The following is a 21742-nucleotide window of genomic DNA, read 5'->3' on the forward strand; positions in this document are numbered from 1 at the left end:
GTTTCCCACAGCTGAGCTCGTCTATCGATGGTGGATGAAACTGTGGATGCCGCCCACTTATTCCAACATGTATGCTCAATGTGGAAGAGTAGACCAAATACAACTTTAGAGTGCCTTGCTGATTTCGTCACACGAACTCCGGTCATCCGGCGGCTTTTGGCTAGCCATCGAACGCTCAGATGTGCTTCTGCGGCCGTCTGGAACGCTCTTCACTCCGTCGTTGGAGCTATGCACATTTAAATCTAGATTGAAACTTACTTCTTTAAAACTGCTTTTTTGTGTTTAGTTCGTTGTCCTTCCCCCGCACCTCCGATAAGCGCAGTTGGCTACGTACGGTGCGAGAGAAGTTCAACATACATACGTGCCCGCTCAGTGGAGGGATGCCTTTCCGCCAGCAGTGCCGTGGGAAAGAAATTGCAGGGATACACCTTTATCCCTTTATTTATTATTACCGGTGTGTGTTAAAGAGGCGTTAACGCGAGCACAGTGGAGCTCAGGATTTGATTTATTAATTCAGTGCCCATCCCAAACATTTGTCGGTGAATTCTCCCAACACCAAAACATTTCCGGAATTTAGAAGATATGCCATCCATGGATAACCCCATGGGAGTTTGTGCCGATCGATTTGGAGAATCCCACAGTTATGTAAGGCAGCTCTTCTTTACATTTATATTACTGTTGTTTATGTATCACATTGAGGTTAATGAATAATAGCGAGAGCATGTGTGAGTTGGCTTGTGTTCATGCTGTAACGATGCGTAGATTGATCAATTACAGGTAGATTGTTACGCGTCATATTGTGTGTGTAAGAAATGGAAAATTAATTCCGAAAATTACGTCCTACGCAAAAACGGAGCGATGAAATCAGCTCGTGTGCAGCAGCTTGATGGATTATTATTTCACCAGATCGAGAGATAGCAACGGCTGGGAGAGCCCTGAATCCAGATGTGTATAGATCATGGCTGATGATCATGATCATTCCTCGTATGTAATTGGCGCAGTTGAAACGAGGCCACTAAATTAACCACAACAGATTATCGGATTGAATCGTGAAGATGATAAATTGCTTTGCTGACTCCACACAACGTGCGTACACTACATGAGTCTTGTGCAGATTCACGGATAATGCGACGCTTCTGTCGATGGTTATGGATGGGAGGTGATGAGTTGGTGGGAGGTGGAGTGGGAAGGGAAGAGTGAAATATTATAAAGGGTGACAAGAGATGGCGAAAGAATGAAGGAGTGGTAGCAGTGCCGGATTAAGCTAGTGTGGGGCCTGTAACATATGTTATAAAGGGGCCCCAAATAAAAAAAATATTAAAACACAAATTTTTTTACTTGCATAGTAAAGTAATTGTATATTTTTTCATTTGCTATACAGCCAGATAATCGCTAACCTAAAACACCCAGTCGTTCATAAAAGTTGAAGGCAGTATAGTACTATAGTAATAGAGCAAGGGCAGAATCACTAAACCGGAAATTATCATTTGAAAGCATTTAGCGCGGGGCCCTATGAAAGTGCGTGGTCCGTATCATATGCTACTTTTGCGACTAGGATAATCCGGCACTGAGTGGTGGGGCGTAAACTGGTAGCTGCTATTAAATGTATAAATTGTTTATTAATCTGCACGAATATTCCATGACGAGTAGTCATTGTTGTTCCTGAAAGCAGCCGCGGTGTCGTAAGCATTGGAGAGAGAAGGCTATAACTTAAGTTTCAAATAATATTTGCCAGTGTCAGCCAATGTGTCAGCCCTGCTGTTTTTAAATGTATATAATTAGTGAGACTTTGGGCTTGTTTCATATCGAACTCTGACAATGCAGTATGCCACTGTACCGTATATAGCCTTAACATACTCTTACACATTTAATGGTGAAATTTGTGCAATGCATTTTTTTCATTCGCATGGTTCTTCTTGTATTTAATGCGTTACCTTTTAACTATTATTCATGACCCTTTTAACGTGTGAGTTTTATTGATTTGTTTGCAACAATAAAACGGCGTGCTAGAATAACTCTCAAGGTTAAACACGAATATAGTAAATCACGTCTTATGAATAGACTGCATTGGCATGTGTTACTTTAGAACCATCGTATCTGGATTGCTGGCATGAGGGGCAAATGTGCTCTGAAGAATGATAATTTCCCGACACGCCACACATTGTATAGTTCTCCTTTTAAAAGCTACAATATATAACGATGAACGTATTGAGTCATAATTATTTTTTCCATCAGATTTCTACGTGGCCAATAGTTGACTCCATGGAAGCGATATACCGTCTGAATATCCTGACCGTTGCGCGGTAGATTCTAAAGTTGCAACCATTCGAAGACTCGTGGCTGGCGTCATGTTCAGTGAACTGTAGTGTAAGAAAATTCAAGCAATCTTAATTCACACTTGAAGTGCATCAATATAATTTATTATTATTTCGCCCATAGATCCAATTAGCACAATTGGCTACATACGATGGGAAAGAAGATCAACATACAAAGCACATAATCGAGATGATAAAAATGTGAAATTCTATTACAAAGTCAAGGGAGAATAACATTGTATCACTATCATGATCGTATCGTGAAAACATTTTGCATCATATCTTATCTTAGAAAGTGAAATCGCTGCAACTCTAGTCTAAAACAACTAATATACTGTCCGTTGTCTTGTGCTTTAAACTGATCCAGCTTTGGTTTTGATTTTGGGAGGGTATTAGTTCTGAACTATTCACGTGGACTTTGTTAACTGCTGTCATGTTGAGGGTGTCTCTGCGATGATAGTTTATGTACAAAGCAATAGTGTATCATTAAAGAATTATACCACGACATAATTAAGAAATTACACCGTGGCACGCCTACTTAACGGCGGATCTATCGCGCGTGCCCCACGTGTGTGCGTGCGTGTGTGTGTGCGTGTGTGTGCGCGTGTGTGTGCGTGTGTGTGTGTGTGTGCGCGTGTGTGTGTGCGTGTGTGCGTGTGTATGCGTGTGTGTGTGTGCGCGTGTGTGTGTGTGCGTGTGTGTGCGTGTGTGTGTGCGCGTGTGTGCGCGCGTGTGCGTGTGCGCGTGTGTGTGTACGTGTGTGTGCGTATGTGTGCGTGTGTGTGCGCGTGTGTGCGCGTGTGTGTGTGTGGGTGCTTGTGTGTGCGTGTGTGTATGCGTGTGTGTGTGCGCGCGCGTGTGTGCGTGTGTGCGTGTGTGTGTGCGTGTGTGTATGCGTGTGTGTGTGTGCGTGTGTGTGCGCGCGTGTGTGTGTGTGTATGCGTGTGTGTATGCGTGTGTGTGTGTGCGTGTGTGCGTGTGTGTGTGCGCGTGTGTGTGCGTGTGTGCGTGTGTGTGTGCGTGTGTGTGTGCGCGTGTGCGTGTGTGTGTGCGTGTGCGTGTGTGCGTGTGTGTGTGTGTGCGCGTGTGTGTGTGTGTGTGCGCGTGTGTGTATGCGTGTGTGTGTGCGTGTGTGCGCGTGTGTGTGCGTGTTGTGCGTGTGTGTGTGCGCGTGTGTGTATGCGTGTGTGTGTGTGCATGTGTGTGCGCGTGTGTGTGTGTGGGTGCTTGTGTGTGCGTGTGTGCGCGTGTGTGTATGCGTGTGTGTGTGCGTGTGTGTGCGCGTGTGTGTGCGTGTTGTGCGTGTGTGTGTGCGCGTGTGTGTATGCGTGTGTGTGTGCGCGTGTGCGTGTGTGTGTGCGTGTGCGCGCGTGTGCGCCGCAGCGGTAGTGGAGCGGTTAGCGCTGCGCTACGAACCCGCCGACCCGAGTTCGATTCCCGCTCACGCACACCAACACCAGTGACGATGACCCGAACCGAGCCTGGTCCTCCCCTAGGTCGACTCAGCCTCAAATGAGTACCCGGTGCGGTGTGTAAAAAAAAAACACATCCACACTGAGGGAGACAAAGGCGGCCGGCCGTGGCGTCACCCTCTCACACCCCCCCCCCCCCACCCCCTTGTGCCACAGTGGAGAAGGAGGGCGAGTTCCCACCGGAGAGACGGCACCACAAGCAGTTCCGCTTCGACCTGTCGCGCATCCCCGGCGGCGAGGCCGTCACCGCGGCAGAGTTCCGCATCTACAAGGAGCGCGCGTCGCTTCGCCACGACAACGAGACGTTCCGAGTCGCCGTCTACCAGATCCTGCGGGACCGGTGAGTCCGTGGGTTCCCTTCCCAAGGGGGACTAGAGTCCTCTCCCCACCCTCCCCCCCCCTACTAAACCACCAATCTGACGCCACCGCCTCCCTAAAGCCACCACCACCACCCGACACAGCCAATTATGAAGGTTTGTCACGGCACGTTCATATTTACGTGCTCTAACCCCCAAAAAAGTTTTTTTTATGGGCTCCCGCCTCTCCCTGCTCTTCTTTTCTCTCTACCCTCACGTATGTTGAACTTCTTTTGCACCGTACGTAAACAACCGCGCTAATCGTAGGTGCGGGGAACGACTACAAACTAAAGACAAAAAGCAGTGCTAAACAAATTCGTTTGCAATCTAGATTTTAAAGCGCATAGCTCCAGTGGCTTCCTAATATCGGAAGGAAGAGCGTTCCAGACGGCCGCAGAAGCGCATCTGAAAGCGCGCGATGCGGCGACCGTCTTTGTTCGATGGTTAGCCAGAAGCTGCTGCTGCGTGATGGTTGATGCTCCTTACCACGATATATATATGATACGGTAATCAATTTCCCTACAATCATTAAATCTGGGCGGTCGGTGGTGGCTATTGCTGTGCACGTGGCTTGCCTGCAATCCGGCACTGTGGGGGCAGCAGCGAGGAGGGATGGTGGATCACAGCACAGACGCTGTGAAACTCCCTTCCCCCTGGGTGGGCGTTGTCCTGGCTCGCCGGGAGAACGCAGCACAGCCAAAAATGTGGACTCCACCTGTTCTGTCTGTATGGGATAGAGCGTTTCCCCCACACACATGCTCTGGATTTCTCCCACATGTAAACACTCCAGAATTGGGGCGTTCAACTGAACCTTGGCATAGGAATGTGGAATTTTCACCACTAGCTTAGGGGTGCACATTCTATTCTTGTGTATAAAAATATGTTTAGGGGCTAATTGTCAATGTCAAGGTGTGCTCGCCATGAGAGTGCTCCAGGAGAGAGTTCGTGTAGTTTTGCCATTCCTCCTCATTTGAAGAGGTGCGGCCCACAGTTGTTTACTATATGGTCGATAGTTTTGGTTGCATGGACACAATCGCACAACTGTGGCTTGTCTCTATTGTATAGTATGTCTCTATGAGTCTCTGTGTTACATGTGTATGTATGTTGAACTTCTTTCGCACCGTACATAGCCAACAGTGCTAATCAGAGGTGCGGGGAGTGTGTCTCTCTATCGGTCTCTACGTGTCGCTTTGTATCTCGACTTGTGCCCGTGGGTTTATGATATTGTCCACAGTTTGCACGGCCACAATCGCACTTCTGTGGCTGCGTCTTTGATTTTCAATTCGTGAAGCAGATACGCGGCAGAGGTCGCAAACGGGTTTTGATTCCTTACCTGTACCCGTACCCGGCCGCACCAGGGTAGCAAACCCGGACGGGTACGGGTACCCGTTCCCTACCCGTACCCTATCCGAAATGAGTGACAAACGGTTACTCACCAGTGACTCACGGTCTACCCGTACCCGGCCGCACCAGGGTCGCAAACGGCTACCCGTACCCGTACCCGGCTGGGTACGGGTAGCCGGGTATCGGGTAGGGTACGGGTATCGGGTACCCGGTTGCGACCTCTGATACGCGGGCATCAGCCTGCTGATTTTCTGATGCGGCCGATGGTCCACACCGGCGTCTCCCAGGAGGAATGTCGAAGCCGGGAGGCTGTGATGTCTGGGTCTCGTGTGAGGCGTCGATTGTGGAAGGGCTGCGAAAAGGAGATCGAGTGCCGGCACCTACTCGTTTGACGACAAACGTCACAACCGACGTGTAGAATAATTGCACAGCCATGGGCCATTACGTGCATCTAAGTGCCTTTTGCCTCGACTCATAATTGCAGGGCATAATTGCACGCATTTGCTACTGTTCATGCGCGTCGACCATTAAAGCAGGTGTCCCAATACAACGCGTTGCTTGTTTGTGACCAGTCCCAGGGCTCCCTGAGGGGGTTCCAAACCGTTTACAGTCGAGAAGAACTCCTCGGAGACGGAGACAAATGAAAGGCTTATCAAAACAGAGCGTGGCTCGGCTGCTTTGTTAAATATATTTACTCAGCGTAGGCCAATTTAACGGTAATTTTTGCGACAATTTCTTGGCGCGACTCGAGGGCGCTTTCAAGAGAACTGCTTGCTGTGAGGTTCGCGCGTGGCACGAAGCGGCTATTGGTTGTCCGTCAGGCTCACTCAGTCCCCCTTACATCCGTATAATAGCCGCGTTGATGCCAACTGTTCTCCATCATCACAATGAACATTTTTAAATACGTTAGAACCCCTGCTAACGACCACCCCTGTTAACGACGAATCGTTTAACGCCGGGCCTCCGTAGAGCCCAATGTGTTCGCTTACCGGCCATTCCCCTGTTAACAACGTGCTGTTGTAGGTACAGTAAATATTAATTAATACATTCATTAACCATGTTTTTTTTAATAGTATGTGCTTATAATGTAGTTAGTATCTTTACGTATTAATATCATTTTTTTAGATTATAAAGTACGTTTTGTGGTGAAAAGGATACATTTCGATGGTATCGGAATGTATTAAGCCTTGAACGTGTGTTTCCTATACTCGCTTAACAACAAAATCGATTAACAACCGGTTTCGTGGAACCAATTGCCGTCATTAAGAGGTGTTCTACTGTAGTTCTTCTCCAAATTCCGGGCCAATCTAATACAGGGACTCCTCTACTCACGAACATTCGACTTACGAACTTTCAGAGATCTACGAACAAATCTGTCCGTATGTCCAGTTACCCGTTCGGACCGAGAGTCGTAAGATCGACCGCCGCGCAATAGATGCTGGCGTTTGTTCAGTGTTATTACCCAGCGTTCCCATCATTTCCTGCCTGGGCCGCCGCCATCGTCTGTTGTTGTTTAGTGTACACGCCGTACAACACGTTTGGAATCGACAGGAGTAAAGTTGGACTTCACGAACTAATCGACTTACGAACAGACCTCCGGAACCTAACTCGTTCGTAAGTAGAGGAGTCTCCGTAATTTGTGAAGACAGCGTTTCACGCAATGGGGCGATGGAGCTGCCCAGAGGAAGGATGCTTTGCCTGTTTGTTTCTTTTCCTCCTTAGCCCCCCCCCCACATCCCTCATCGAGTAAATTACACTTTAAATCAACAACCTCCGTCCCATCGTCATCTGCGCACGCGTGTTTACACGTAGATCACGTTCCCCTTTTGCTCGAAACGCGCCATAATTATAATACTTTCATTTTATACAGCGCCATTCATGCCAACAGCATCCCACAATGCTGTACATTGATTATATATAAGGACCAAATCCCATACACGCGGTTGGCTACGTACGACGCGAAAGAAGCCACACACACGTGCCAAGCAAATGAAAACCCGACTACCAAGCAAAATAAAATAAAAACTAATTAATAAATGGCACCAAAAACACATCCTCTAGTTTGCTTATAGCTTTATCGAACCTCCTCGTTGTCTGCGTGCTCACGAAATTGTGGCCTGCATTGTGTTTGAGACGAAAACACACGAGTTGTGTAATTTGGTCACCCTATCGCCAGCCTGTGGTCTGCCCCGACTCCTCTCGCTTTGAGGCACCTTGGTAGAACTGCGCCCCGACAGTGATCGTGACGAGCCCTCCTGTCTCTCTCTGTGTGGCTGTGATCGTGACGAGCCCTCCTGTCTCTCTCTGTGCGTGGCTGTGATCGTGGTGAGCCCTCCTGTCTCTCTGCGTGGCTGTGATCGTGATGAGCCCTCCTGTCTCTCTCTGTGTGGCTGTGATCGTGACGAGCCCTCCTGTCTCTCTCTGTGCGTGGCTGTGATCGTGGCTGTGATCGTGGTGAGCCCTGGTCTCTCTGTGTGGCTGTGATCGTGATGAGCTCTGCTCTCTCTGTGCGTGGCTGAGATCGTGATGATCCCTCCTGTCTCTCTCTGTGTGGCTGTGATCGTGATGATCCCTCCTGTCTCTCTGTGCGTGGCTGTGATCGTGATGAGCCCTATTATCTACCTCTGCGTGGCCTGTGTCATCGTCTACGTTGTGTTTATTTGTTAGCAGTGGTTTTTCTTTTTTTTTCATGAGAACCTACGAGAAATTAGTCAGATAATTTGAACAATTGAAAAGTTGTGTTTTGACACCGGCGACCGTAAAGTTGACGATTTACGTTTTTCCCGAAAATTTTCTCGAAAAAACCCAAACAACTATTGTGAATTGGCGAGAAATCCGTTTCACGACATCTTCTCTTTGTTTATCAAGGAAATCCTCACCGAATCCGAAAAGCAATTTTTCGTGAGGGTGCTGCATTGAGATATTTGGCCAATTCCACGAACGAATGTTTGACTCCATACTCTTTGGTTCTTTCGGTAAAGTCACGTAGGTATAAAATAAAATAATCACGACGTTTCGGGCGCACACACAAGCGACCGTCATCAGGTGGGAAAGCTTGTGTTGCACCCGAAACGTCGTGATTTCTTTTATGTTTATACCTACGTGACTTTACCGAAAGAACCAAAGAGTATGGATTCCTGCAGTCATGAAAGCTTCAAATCAAGATTGAATGTTTGACTCGTTGAAGAAAACTGGAGTGACCAGAGAAAATGCATGCATTCCAAGGGGCTAACCTTTGCGCAGATATATTTAAGAATCCATTGTTGTACCACCATGTCCTGTCTACCTTACAGCCCACACCTCAAACACCTGGTATTCTCAGGCAGGCTTGCACCCGAGTACTAGCCAGCATTTCGCTTAGCTTCCAAGATATGACAAGATTGGGTGCATTCTTGACTTAAAGCTTTCGTGACTGCAGGAATTCATGTTCTTTGGGTCTTTCGGTAAAGGCACTTATGTAGGTTCAAATAAAATAACAAAAAAATCTACGATGATTCGATCGCAACACAAGCGGTCGTCATCAGGAAGGAAAAAAACTACCGCTTGTGTTGCGACCGAAACGTCGTGAGATTGTTTTGTTATTTTCTTTGAACCTATCTACGTGACTTTACCCAAAGACCCAAAGAATATTGGGTGCATTCTTGGTGATTTCTTCACGGCTTTGGCATTGTGAAATGCACTTGCACATTTGAGTAACAGTGCCGACACAACCAAATTAATTTAATCTGCACGTTCCAGCCATCAAAACAAACCTGTTGAACTGGACTCGTGGCATGGCAAGAACCTATTATACGTTCCAAAAACCAATATGCTTGACAGTGATCTTGCTTGTGCACTCTGCATATACACGAGTGTATAATAATAATAATAGTAATACTAATGTACATGATTCACCCACAAAATCCTCCGCGAGTCTCAAGACTCCCATTTCTAGAGACGCCTTGATCTTGATATTTGGCTATTGTATTTATCTGGGAGGAAAACTGGAGTACCCAGAGAAACCCAACGCAGTGTAAGGGGATAACACTCATAGCTTTTGCACAGATGGATTCAGTCGACGAATTAACTCGATCCATTAGTAATACAGGTTTTTTTTTGGTTAGAACGCGTAAATATATAAACGTGTCGTTAAACCCGCCACCACCCGACACAGCCAATTGGTAAGGTTTGTCACGTCAACAGAACGTGCCAATTCGTTACTAGTACAGCACACCGGTGTGTTGGAGAGCCAAGCCACAACATTTACACGATCTAACACACAAAAAAAACTGTATTATGGATGATATTGGTCGCAAAAGCCTATGCGTTAAATCTATCCATGAGGTGGACTAATTCTGTGGACCGCACCCATTGCCGTATTACCATCTGCTGGATCGTGGTGTTCCCTGCAGTCCCCATGCCTACGGCTGCTATGCACGAGTAGTCACCCCTGCTGAGCTTCTGAGACACAATGAGACCTGGCAATTCTCTAGGGGATTCGATACGACGGATGTCATTTAGAGAGAGCTGTACCGGTGGACCATGAGCATCTTAATTTTTACAAGTGGGCTTGCAAAATAATAATAATAAAATAAACCACAAACGACAGCCAACTCAAATTGGTGCAATGTTAAAAGATTGAAAAAAAAAGGAATGTCCCATAATCAATGTTCATGCACCTGTTTGCCTTGCAGCATCCATTATTAAGTCACACATGTTGGCAATTACATGTGGAACGTACCATGTATGTTTGTGTATAGGGGTGTTTTGTTTTTGGGTTATGCCAACTGGCTGAACCTGCCTGCATTGACCAGGAGATCCCCGCGTGGCCTAAGGCTTGCTTTTCCTTGCCTCCGCACAGTGCTTCACCGTACACATTTCTTTGGGGCCCTATTTTAACCAGTATCAAACTGATAAGAGAACAAAAAAAGTTAAAGCCTATCGTTTTTCCCCCCATTACATTTCTATGTTAACAATAAATATGGATTTAGTCGCATGACAGTCTAAAATAAGATAGGTCAGAGGTGCCCTATACTCGAACAGGCGTTTTCTTGTGTTAATCTCGCAGTGCGTTGACTCTGCATTGTTGACATTTTATCATAATGTGTTGTCTATGCAGTGTCATAGTGTTGTCTATGCAATCCCATCGTGTGTTTTGTTTATGCAATGTTAACATTTTTACATGCACACATATATATAACAGTATTTATTGATTACTCTCGGTAGTTCTAAGACAATGGTGAAAATTCCACATAACTATGGCGGTTCATATAAAATGATCACGGTTAATTATCACGAAAACGGTTCACCCTTCCACTGGACACTGCCCACGTGGGGAACACTGCCATCATTTGCCATCCCAGGTTGTGCCAAACGACCCCTGCTCATGGTGCTATCAGAAAACAGATTGTAGTTTGGATTTGTGCTGAAGACATCGCACTCAATTCATACCAGCGTCACCATAGATTTGGCTGCTCTACATTTCCACGTGATAAGCCACTTTGCTGAGCTATCGTTTGTGGCCAGGCCGCATCTGAAAAAGAGCGATGGAGCTCAGTGGGTCTTACCTGCTAAAATAACAACATATAGTTAATAGTTAAAATAGCAATATAACCTTCACATTCAATACCACAAACTTGACATCTACAAAGATCACCTTTGTACACTTTTACAGTGGCCAGGTGACCCACCAGTAGATCGAGCAGCTCGCGATCGGAAGGTCATGAGTTCAAATCTCGGTTGGGGTTGACTCGGCACATCATCCCTCTCGGTTCGATAAAATGACATTTGACCGAATGCTATAAATGAGTCACAACCTTTAGGCACTCCACCACTGGCCCTCCCGTGAAGGTTTCCTGGCTTGAATCTTGACTTAAAGCTTTCGTGGCTGCAGGAATTCATATTCTTTGGGTCTTTCGGTAAAGTCACGTAGATATGTTCAAAGAAAATAACAAAATACTGCGACGTTTTGATCGCAACACAAAACGTCGTAGTGTTTTGTTATTTTCTTTGAACCTATCGTACCTGACTTTACCGAAAGACCCAAAGAATATGGTTTCCTAGCTTAGTTGAGAAGTTGGGACTGTGGTCTGGGATTTTGTCGTAGTGGAGCTCGTAGACTCGCTTCTTTGTTGTGATCACTTTTGTTGTTGCTAGCGCTTTATGTTTTGGTGCCATTTTTTTTTGTTGTTGAAATTTTAGATTTTTATTGGTGGTAGTATGGTTTTCAATTGCATGGTAGTGGCTGCATATGGGATTTAGTCCTTATATATTATTAATGTACAGCATCGTGGGATGCATTTCCTAAAAACTGCTTTTTAGATTTTTGTTGTCCTTCCACCGCACGTCCGATTAGCATGGTTGGCTTCGTACGGTGCAAAATAAGTACATACATGCAATTAGCATGAATTACACGACATACAATGAAAGTATTACTGTGTGCGGAATAAACAATGGAGAGACTCGCTCTCGCCATAGGAATGTGGAATTTCCACCACTGGTTCAGGGCTGTGCACAGAAGATGAACACCTCCTCAACGCTCATTTGAGCAGAGCATCACTTTTGACTTTTTGTATTCATAAACAGGTGAGAGCCCATTGGGACGAATTGTCTCTTATCCCATTGGACAAACATTCGATCCCGTGAAGTAAGATCGATATCGCATTGTAATTGTGTTTCAATTTAAAATCTATGTTTGTTTACGTGTGTATATGTAGAGTATATGTGTGTGTGCAGAATGGTAGTGAAGTGGTTAGCGCATTGCACTACGAACCCGGCAACCCGAGTTTACCTCCTGCTCGCAAACATTAACGGTGGCAAATATTTAAACTGGTCCTGGGCCTCCCTTACGTCGACTGAGCCTTAAAAACGAGTACCTTGTGTAGTGTGTAAGCATCAAGCACTGGTGAGACAAAGGCGGCCGGAGGTGGGGCTAACCAGACCCATCTCTCGGGCACCCTGCCACCCCTTCATAGGCGCTTGCCAAGAGCACTTTGCCCCAGCAGCCTATTGAAGGCTATACGGGGGACCTTTGCCTTTGTGTGATTGCTTTCTCCGCTCTGCTTTGCGTGGACAGGCAGTCGGACTTGTTTCAGCTCGACAGCCGCGTGGTGTGGGCCACGGAGGAGAGCTGGCTGGTGTTCGACATCACGGCCACGTCCAACCTGTGGCTCATGAGCCCCAAACAAAACCTGGGCTTACAGCTGCGCGTGGCGACGATGAGCGGTAAGGCAGGAAACACGCAGTCTCCTTTTACCGATGGGGAACCTACCCAGCAGCCACTCGTTCGTTCGTTCGCTCACACGCCACGTGTTTGTCCTCGACGCAGTTTGCCACGGCGGCTATGAGATGTTAACTCCCTCGCCTGGTATGCAGGAGGATGTGGGGTCGATCCTGACCCTGGCGTCTGCACATTTGGAGTTTGCGTGTTCTCCCCGTGGTCACGTGTATTTTTCTCCGGGTCTTCCGTTTTTTTTCTTCATCCACATTTAGAATCATCGTGCATTTAGAGTATATGGCTGCTATAAATGTCCACGTGATAAGCCACTTCGTTGAGCTATCATTTGTGGCCAGGTCGCTTCTGAAAAAGAGCTATATAGCTGAGTGGGCCTTACCTGACAAAACAAAAAATTATTGTCTAGAATATAGTTTAGTTCAATGCTCCTAGTTCAATACAGACGCAACACTATGCTAAGGCACATCTTAATGTACAAGAAAGACCGGCCAATGTTATAATTGATCGTAATTGATTATAGTATTGGTGTGGAGCAGAGGCATAGCGGTGAGTGCACTGCACTGTGAGCATGAGTTCGACTTCCGGTCACAGCCAACATCGATAGCGAGTGACATCTGAGCCAGTCCTGGGGTCAACCTTTTACTCACTGACGAGCATGGTAGAGTATGATCACACAACCCCAATGACCAAAAGCGCATTGGGGTGGTGGCCTTCATCCAGCAGGGGATTTCAAAAAGACTGTACATTTTATATACATATAACTATGATCATTTAGCCACTGCAAACATTCTGGCCCAGAAGTACTGAATATATTTGTTGAGCATCAGGCAATAGGGTCTGACAGTGATAACAGCCATGCCTCCGATTAGCACGGTTGGCTACGAACGGTGCGGAATAAGTCAACATTCATACGTGACACTCAGCGAGAAGGAGCTGCGCTCGATTACTGACAGAGGTGCGCCTTTCTGAGTAGAGTTCTCCCCCAGTCGGCATGGGTTTGTATGTTCTCCCCCAGTTGTGCATGGGTTTGTATGTTCTCCCCCAGTCTGCATGGGTTTCCCCGCGGTCATCTGGTTCTCACCCTTCACTAAAAACTATAACTCTGGTTTTCGCCAAACATTCTGAATCTTAAAAAAAAAATAGCTGCAAATCACTTAATTAAGATTACAAATAGCACCGTTGCCATACTCTTAGGTTTTTTCGGTAAAGTCACGTAGGTAAAAAAATACAATTAAAAGTTTATAAAAGTAATAAAGGAAATCAAATCAAATAATAAATCACGACGTTTCGGAGGCAACACAAGTCTCCATCATCAGGTGGGACCGTCACAGCTAAAATTGCTGCATTGATGCAGTAATTTTCGCTGTGACGACGGAGACTTGTGTTGCCTCCGAAACGTCGTGATTTATTATTTTATTTTATTTCCATTAGTACTTTTATTAACTTTTAATTTTATTTTTTTACCTACGTGACTTTACCGAAAAAACCTAAGAGTATGAATCCTTGCAGTCACGAAAGCTTCAAATCTAGCACCATTGCCCTCTACTTTAAAATATACTTGGCAGGACCCTCCTGAAAAAAAGATAATCGGGATTCAGTGAGACTTTCCTGGATAAATATGTGTAAGAATTATAATAAAATAATGCTTTGAATCGGTTCCCACTTGCGGGAAAAACCATCCCGAGATCGTCAGCAGCTGTCTCAATCTGAGGAAAGTCTTTGGGAGACACCAAATGAATTCACTTCCCCGCAGGGATGGAGGATAACTTCAGACGGTTTATTTAACTTCATGGTCGCACGGCGTTTTCATGAGGCACATTCTGATTTAATAACATAATTGCTTCCGACTCTCATTTAAAACCAAGCGCTGTGTTTACGTCAAAATTAAACCGTTTTTTTTTGCAAAGGTACCTCCGCTCCAGAGCCGCATGGCAAAATGAAGATGCGTTTACCAAATGCTGTGCCGATCCCAGTGGGGACATTTACAATATACTCTTTGGTTTTTCGGTAAAGTCACGTAGGTAAAAAATCTAATAAAATAAATGAAAACAACTAAATTAAATCACGACGTTTTGGGCACAACACAAGCGTCCTTCTTCAGGTGGGGACCACGTAGTGAAAGCACAACCGGTTTTCATTTATTTGATTAGATTTTTATGAGTATGAATCCTTGCACTCACGAAAGCTTAAAATCTAGACATTTACATTGTCAGGTTACGAGCTCATTTGGAATAAATGGTGGTTAGATTCCCTCTCTTCACTCTATGAGGATCAGTGTTTTCCTCTCTACACCTTCAACAATTGACTGTTTGGTTACATTTATAGACAAAGACTAAACACCCACCCCCTTATAGCCTTCACATACGGTTGAGGCCAGTGCAGTTAGCGAGCACCTATTAAGGCCTACACGACACACGAGGGGGTGGGTGGCCAGCACCACGCCCGGCCACCTTTGTCTCCCCAAGCTGATGTTTACACCCTGCACCAAGTGCTCTTTAAGGCGGAGTTGACCTAGGGGAGGCCCCGTAACGGGTTCAGATATTCGCCACTGATGTTGGCCGTAAACAGGAATCGAACTTTGGTCGCCTATGTGATGTGTGAAAATAAACATAATGACCCTATTTGTCCTGACCTTTGGGCTATCTTCTATATATCGAGAGGTCAAAGTGAGCGTGTCTCCAGGTGTGAACGGCACATGGAGTAGCGCTCATCTATTTTGGTGGCCCTGAACCAATGGTGTCAAATCTACATTTTAATGGCAGGAACCAGTCTCTCTGTAGGAATTCCACCATTTGGACGGTGGAATATAACAGCTGAATAATGCGAATCACACTCCAAGGGCATGTATACCTCGAGAGCGAGAGATGCATGTTCACTGCGTTTGCCTGTGGTGAGTCATTTAGAGAAGATGCACTGATGTGTTTGAGGAAGTGCTCATGTCAAGGTGACTGTGACTGAAGGGGAAGCTGTTGATTGAGCTCAAGAACCGCATAAATGTCTGGGAAAGGATTAATGCCACATCCAGTCTCTCAAAATGTAATCGTCGCCCAATTACCCATGTTCTTGATGTTTCGTAACTTGTATATAAAATAAAAAAAATTCTGTATGTTGAACTTCTTTCGCATCGTACGTAGCCAACTATGCTAATCGGAGGTGCGGGATGTACCACGTGTTGTTTGGCATGACGTACACCCTGAAGACACATCAGAGAACCACACAGCGCAACATTGAAAGCCCACGGAGTAGTAGCAGAAAGCAAGACGCAGCCACCCACCACTGAGCCACGAGGCTGGTTCATTCACCAGCCTGGTGGCTCAGTGGTAGAGCAAGCAGCTCACGGTCGGAATATTGTGAGTTCAAATCCTGGCTGTGGGAGGTTTACTCAACACATCAACTTTTCGGTTATGATCAAGTTAATATCATACTCTTTGGCAGTCACGAAAGCTTCAAATCAAGCTAATATGACTTTGTGGGGAGGTCAAGAAGTGGTTGCCCTATGGAGAGACTCGCCCCTGTTATAACAGCCATGTAGAATTCCCACCACTGGTGAACAGGGGATGAAACAATAATACCCTCAATGGTCATTCGAGCAAAAGACATGTTGCGCTGTACGTTTCACCGATGTGTGTTCAGGGTGTACGTCATGCCAAACAGCACGCGGTACGTCCCGCACCTCCGTTGAGCGCGGTCGGCTACGTACGGTCCGAAAGAAGTTCAACGTACATACACGCATACATTGAGCTCATGGGACCGTTCCGCGAGAATGCGTGCGTGGCGGCATCTCCGTTTCCTCTAAGACAGATGCCTCATGGGAAACGGGTGGCCACCGCCACCACCGCTATTTTTAGCCACCCAGCAAAAAAAAACCGATCGCTGCCGGTGAGATGCACCGTCAACCCAGCAGCTTAGAATAATTGTCTAAGACGATGGGTTAAAAGGGACCCAGCTTCCACGTGGTTCAGACACGGAATGAAAGCCACTCGCCTGGAGGGCAATTGATTTTTTTTAAAGTGCTTTTTTTGTGTGTAGCTTGAGTGCAGCAGAAATAATTACTGCAGGTTGCTAGGTTTTATACCCCCCTCCCTTCTTTTTTTACTCTCCAGCACAGCTGGCCTGTGTGGGTCACTGACGTTTGCACGTATTCGTGTCATTAGACAATCATTTAAAGATAAATATGGGGGGTGGGGAGGGGAGGAAAGACTGTGAGTACATTCTCAATCCAACTTGTTTTCCTTCTCCGTACATTTTGACTGTTACATCTTTTAGTTGGAAGCCTTACACGTGCGTAGATTTCTATGCAATAATGCCATAGTTTATTGAACATTTAGACAATGCAGAATCAGAATATGTATTTATACTGGAGGAATCCGATGAGCTATAAAGTTATTTTTGGCAGATGTCCAGTAGGGGGCGGGTAAGAACGTTGGAACAACAAACTCTACAAAAACACGATAGCAGTGCAAAGTACAAGAAAGGTAAAAAAAATCACCCAAACACATTAAACTACACCAACCCCATCCTACTGGGCAAAGCCCACTGAGGTATTAACTTATCTTTCAGAAGCAACCTGGCCACAAATGATAGTTCCACAAAGTGGCCCGTCATTTGGACATTTATAGCACCAAAATAATCTAAATTATCTCAATGCATGGGTATGACGAGGGTGCAGCGGCTATCAAAATACGCCAATAACATGACGTGAGTTAATTTTCCCAGCCACAGCTAAAATCAGTGGCATATGGTATCTGAACTTTTGCTGGGAATCCCGTAGATTGACTCCCAATTCACTCCCGATTGATTGTGTGACTCGCGTCAGGACGCGCGAACAAAATGTCCACTTTGGATGTCTTGCAGGGCAGTGCAACCCTCTGCTTTAGAGAATGGCCCACATAAGTGGATACCACAGTGCTACCTCTGAGATTCCCACCCATCAAGTGACCTCCGGTCCACACAGTTGGGAGCAGCACTTACTGGAACACAGCCTTGGAGGTGCAAAACTAGTGACACGCAACGCTGGTGGAAAGTTGTACCCAAACCTAGCAGAGGAATCCCCTGGGCCAACGCGGCCTAAAATGAACAACAATGTGGTGCGTCAGCATCAGCACTGGGCATTCAAAGCCGACCGTGTGTATGCGTGGATTCATAGGGTGCTCACGTACAGCGCTTGCCCCATCAGTCTCTTCAGGCTATACGGGGCGGCGGGGGGATCTTTGGATGAAAGTTGTTCCTACTGGCTTGGTGTGAACACCTTCTTCCTGTGCATTGTCCGTTGGCAGGAGAGAGCATCAACCCATCGGCGGTCGGGCTGGTGGGCAGGCAAGGGCAGCAGGACAAGATGCCCTTCATGGTGGCTTTCTTCAGGGCCAGCCAATTGCGTCTGCGCTCGGCTCGAGCGGTGGGGCGCAAGCGAAAGGGCAGTCGCAACAAGGGACGCCGAGGGCCCAAGCAGGACATTTCCCGGGCGTTCAAAATGACCGGTAAGGGAACTTTGAACTATTTTTTTTGTTTTACCAGGTGAGGCCCGTTGAGCTGCGTAGCTCTTTTTCAGAAGCCACCTGGGCACAAATGATGGCGAAAACGAAGTGGCTTGTCACGTTGAAATTTCTAGCATGTTTCTAAATGTGGAAGGAAAAAACAGAGGATCCGGATATAAATCCACACGACCACAGGGAGAGAGACATGCAAACTCCAAACATTCATTCGGCAGGATCGGGATGGAACCCACGACCGCCTGCATACCAGGCGAGGGAATTAACATCTCGCCACCGCGGCGCCTGGTTAATACCTCTTTCCACTGCACAACCGAGCCAGCCTGGCACGGCTCAGGAGGAAGTGCCAGGAGGTACTGAGCCCACCGAGCCATGCGGCTCACGAAAGCGTGTGGACGATACCCGAGCGGTGCTGGAATGGCCCTGGGCCATCGCTGGGCCACCGAGAGCATTTGGCCAGCGGTCGTGGGAACGCAGCACCGTGAATCTTTAACAAAGGACATTTCACTAAGGGGTGGGTGGGTGGGTGGGAGTGGTGGGGGGGGGGTCAACGGTGTCAGCAGGTCCTTTCTCATTTCTGTTGCAGTGTTAATGGCCACAGTCAGTGCAATCCCTGTGTAATGATTTATGAAGCCGTGAATGAGGCCAGGCATGCATATTGCATGGCACGCTATCCTGTTCAGTTTTTTTTTTTGCTAATTCAGGCCAATCGGTAACAACGAGGGAGTTTCGCAGGACGAATGGCCATGTCAACACGGTCGGCAGGCAAAGCCACGGATATGCCCGCAAATGCACGTTTTTGTTGCCCTTTCTTGAAATGAGCAGAGAGTATTTTCTTGGCTCGCTGTTAAACGCTTGTGCGCCACGTGACAACTTCATTTGTTTGTCTGTGTGGCCAGGTCTTTAATGTCTAATATTCATCATTGCCTCTGTTGGCTCATAATTGATTAACGTCACACCTTTATTTATAAACATGTAATGACACACGTTGGCATCGTACTCACGCGGCAATTTGAACCCGAACAAATGACAATTATTAAAATTGAAATATAAAAAATAATGGATCTTGACATTGATCGCGAAAGTATCCGTGTTAATTTGCCTCTTGTTTTCCTCCTCTCTCGACCGTAGATTACAACAGCAGTGAGCAGAAACAGACCTGCAAGATTCGCGAAATGTACGTCAGTTTCCGGGATCTAGGCTGGCTGGTGAGTTACACCGTTGCATTCTGTTTTTATATGTAAGTGAGTTCAGATGGCGCAAGTCGTGACGTGAGGTATTATACATGAGTAAGTGCCCTCGGATGTAGTCGCATTTAGGCGCTATAAAAATGCAAATCCTAATGATCGATTTAATGTTTAATTGATAAGACCAAACATGTATTTTACCTAGCCAGTAAAGACTCACTGAGCCTCAAGAATATTTGTTTTGGAAAGGCGTCATGCGCTGGGCTGTTTGGCCAATTTCACCGGAGAGTGGAGAGTGCCCACGCCTAAAGAGGGCGTGACGCTCAGCACCGCCACTTACTTGACACCTCGTTTTTAGATTTGGTGGGATCAGCAGCATTTGGGGGGTCATATGGCCGTCGGCTGGATTGTGTAAACATCAGCATTGTGATTGTCGAGAAGGTCGATGGCGAGGAGAATGTGTTTTTGCGGGGGCGCCGTGGTACCTGCTGTGCATCATGAGGTAGCACGCACTGAACAAACCCCATGGCGTGGCCTCGTTTAAAGGGACGGGGGGGGGGGGTGCGTACAGAAACTCAAGGGGGGGCACAATATGGTTGATGTTGAACCGCACCTCCGATTAGCACGGTTGGCTACGTATGGTGCGAAAGAAGTTCAACATACACACGAACAAACTTTAAACGAACGTTAAGCTGCAATCCGCTCCAGCTCTCGTGCCTTGCGAAGACGAGCGAGGGCTGCGACGTCCATCGCTGGACCGTACTCGTGCTCGCGCTTGGTGAGGTCCACTCCCGACGATTTTGCCAGCGGTTTGCAAATGAAATCGAACGATGGCGGGCGTTCGCCGAACTCGTGAACTTAATGGGAAAACAGCCGCCGGTGTTAAATGTTGCGCCAACGATGTTGGACTTGCGTCTCAAGAATTTCCAATGGCCGGGAGGTTGAGCCTTCGTCATGAAGGTGGGGTGGGTGGGGGTCGGTCGCCTCCAGCCCCTGCCCCCCCCCCCCCCAAAAAAAAAACAATGACACTTGCACCAAATGTGCCTCTCGATGTCAGTCTTGCAAACACCGCTTGTGTTGTCAAGGGGGATGCATTTTCAGCCGTTCTGTGAATCAATTTGCAGGATTGGATCATTGCGCCGGGAGGCTACGCCGCCTATTACTGCGACGGCAACTGCAGCTTCCCGTACGGCGTGCATATGAACGCGACGAACCACGCCATCGTGCAAACCCTGGTGAGACGCTTTGCGGACGGCGCGCGCGTGGGTACCGTGATCGTCTCAAGGAACAACGGCGCGTCTCTCTCGGCCGTTTTTTGTTTCCTCGATGCTGTCACATCGTCGACGACTTTAATTTTTTAAAGCACGCTCGAACATTTCGACAAAGCTTGCCCGTCTGCGCTTCAGCCACGTAAATAAAGCGCCGCCGATGCAAAGGAAAACACTACAAAGCGCAGGATATTGTGTAAATATCAATCGCAGCTGTGTGCCTGCGATATAAGAATGACTCTTAACGCGTTAGCTCAGATGTTAGTAATTAACCACTGAGCAATCATTTCTTGTAAAAGTTTTTTTTCTCTCTCTGCAGTTGTTGTAAATTTACCAGCCATTAGTATTCAGCTGATCGTGTGTCTTGTCATAACGTTATGAAGAATTTAGCCGAAGCATGTGTTTCTGATAACATCACAGACCCGCGATCTGTGCCCACATTCAAATTAGGTCGATTTGAGTAGATGCCAAACCACTTTGTAACATCAAACGCACGTGGAATTGCAGCCTTGCTCATTTGTCAGCACCGTAGTTAGTGACTGGGCATACAGATGTAGCCCCTTGCATCAGGCCCGAGCAGCAGAACATTCCCAATATTTTTGTTGTTTGTTTAATTGCAATATCCATGGGGATGCTGCCACGGTGAAATGCTTATCACAGTGGACGTTCAACTCAGGTCGGTTTCACTGGTGCAGTCTCTGGGTGCGGCAGTAAATACAATCCTCACTGCAATAGAAATGGGTGCACCACGGTTAGCCGATCGGCAGGTCGCGTACGGCTGGGGTAAAGTGCGGGTACGCACAGCTCTTCCAAGACTTCTGGGCAGCGTGGAAGCGTAGGGCACATCAAGAGGGGCTCCCTAAAGCAGGGGTCCCCAACCCCCGGGCCGCGGACCGGTACCGGTCACGTGGCCTGTTAGGAACCGGGCCGCACAGCAGCAGGAGGTGAGAGCGGTGAGTCCGCGCGTGGAACCCGCCCCCATTGTTTTATTATTCACCACTTCCATCCGCGCCTCTTTCCCGCACTGCGCACTTGTCTCAGTCACAGTGTTGGTAAGCCCACAAGCTCTAACCGCTTTTAGCCACAATGAGTAACAAA

The 21742-nt window shown here is 47.1% G+C and overlaps 1 protein-coding gene across 1 annotated transcript in view; it reads left to right on the forward strand.

The window, feature by feature from the left end:
• Window positions 1-21742, forward strand: part of LOC144938469 (bone morphogenetic protein 7-like) — a 94014-nt gene that overhangs the window by 66232 nt on the left and 6040 nt on the right. Inside the window, exons 2-6 of the mRNA XM_078866314.1 lie at window positions 3944-4127; window positions 12542-12690; window positions 17977-18177; window positions 19321-19397; window positions 20501-20611. Of these exons, the coding sequence (XP_078722440.1) occupies window positions 3944-4127; window positions 12542-12690; window positions 17977-18177; window positions 19321-19397; window positions 20501-20611 (722 nt within the window). The remainder of the gene's footprint in view (window positions 1-3943; window positions 4128-12541; window positions 12691-17976; window positions 18178-19320; window positions 19398-20500; window positions 20612-21742) is intronic.

The sequence above is a fragment of the Lampetra fluviatilis genome, chromosome 22 (genome assembly GCF_964198595.1).
Source record: "Lampetra fluviatilis chromosome 22, kcLamFluv1.1, whole genome shotgun sequence".
In the NCBI taxonomy this organism is placed as follows: Eukaryota; Metazoa; Chordata; class Hyperoartia; order Petromyzontiformes; family Petromyzontidae; genus Lampetra; species Lampetra fluviatilis.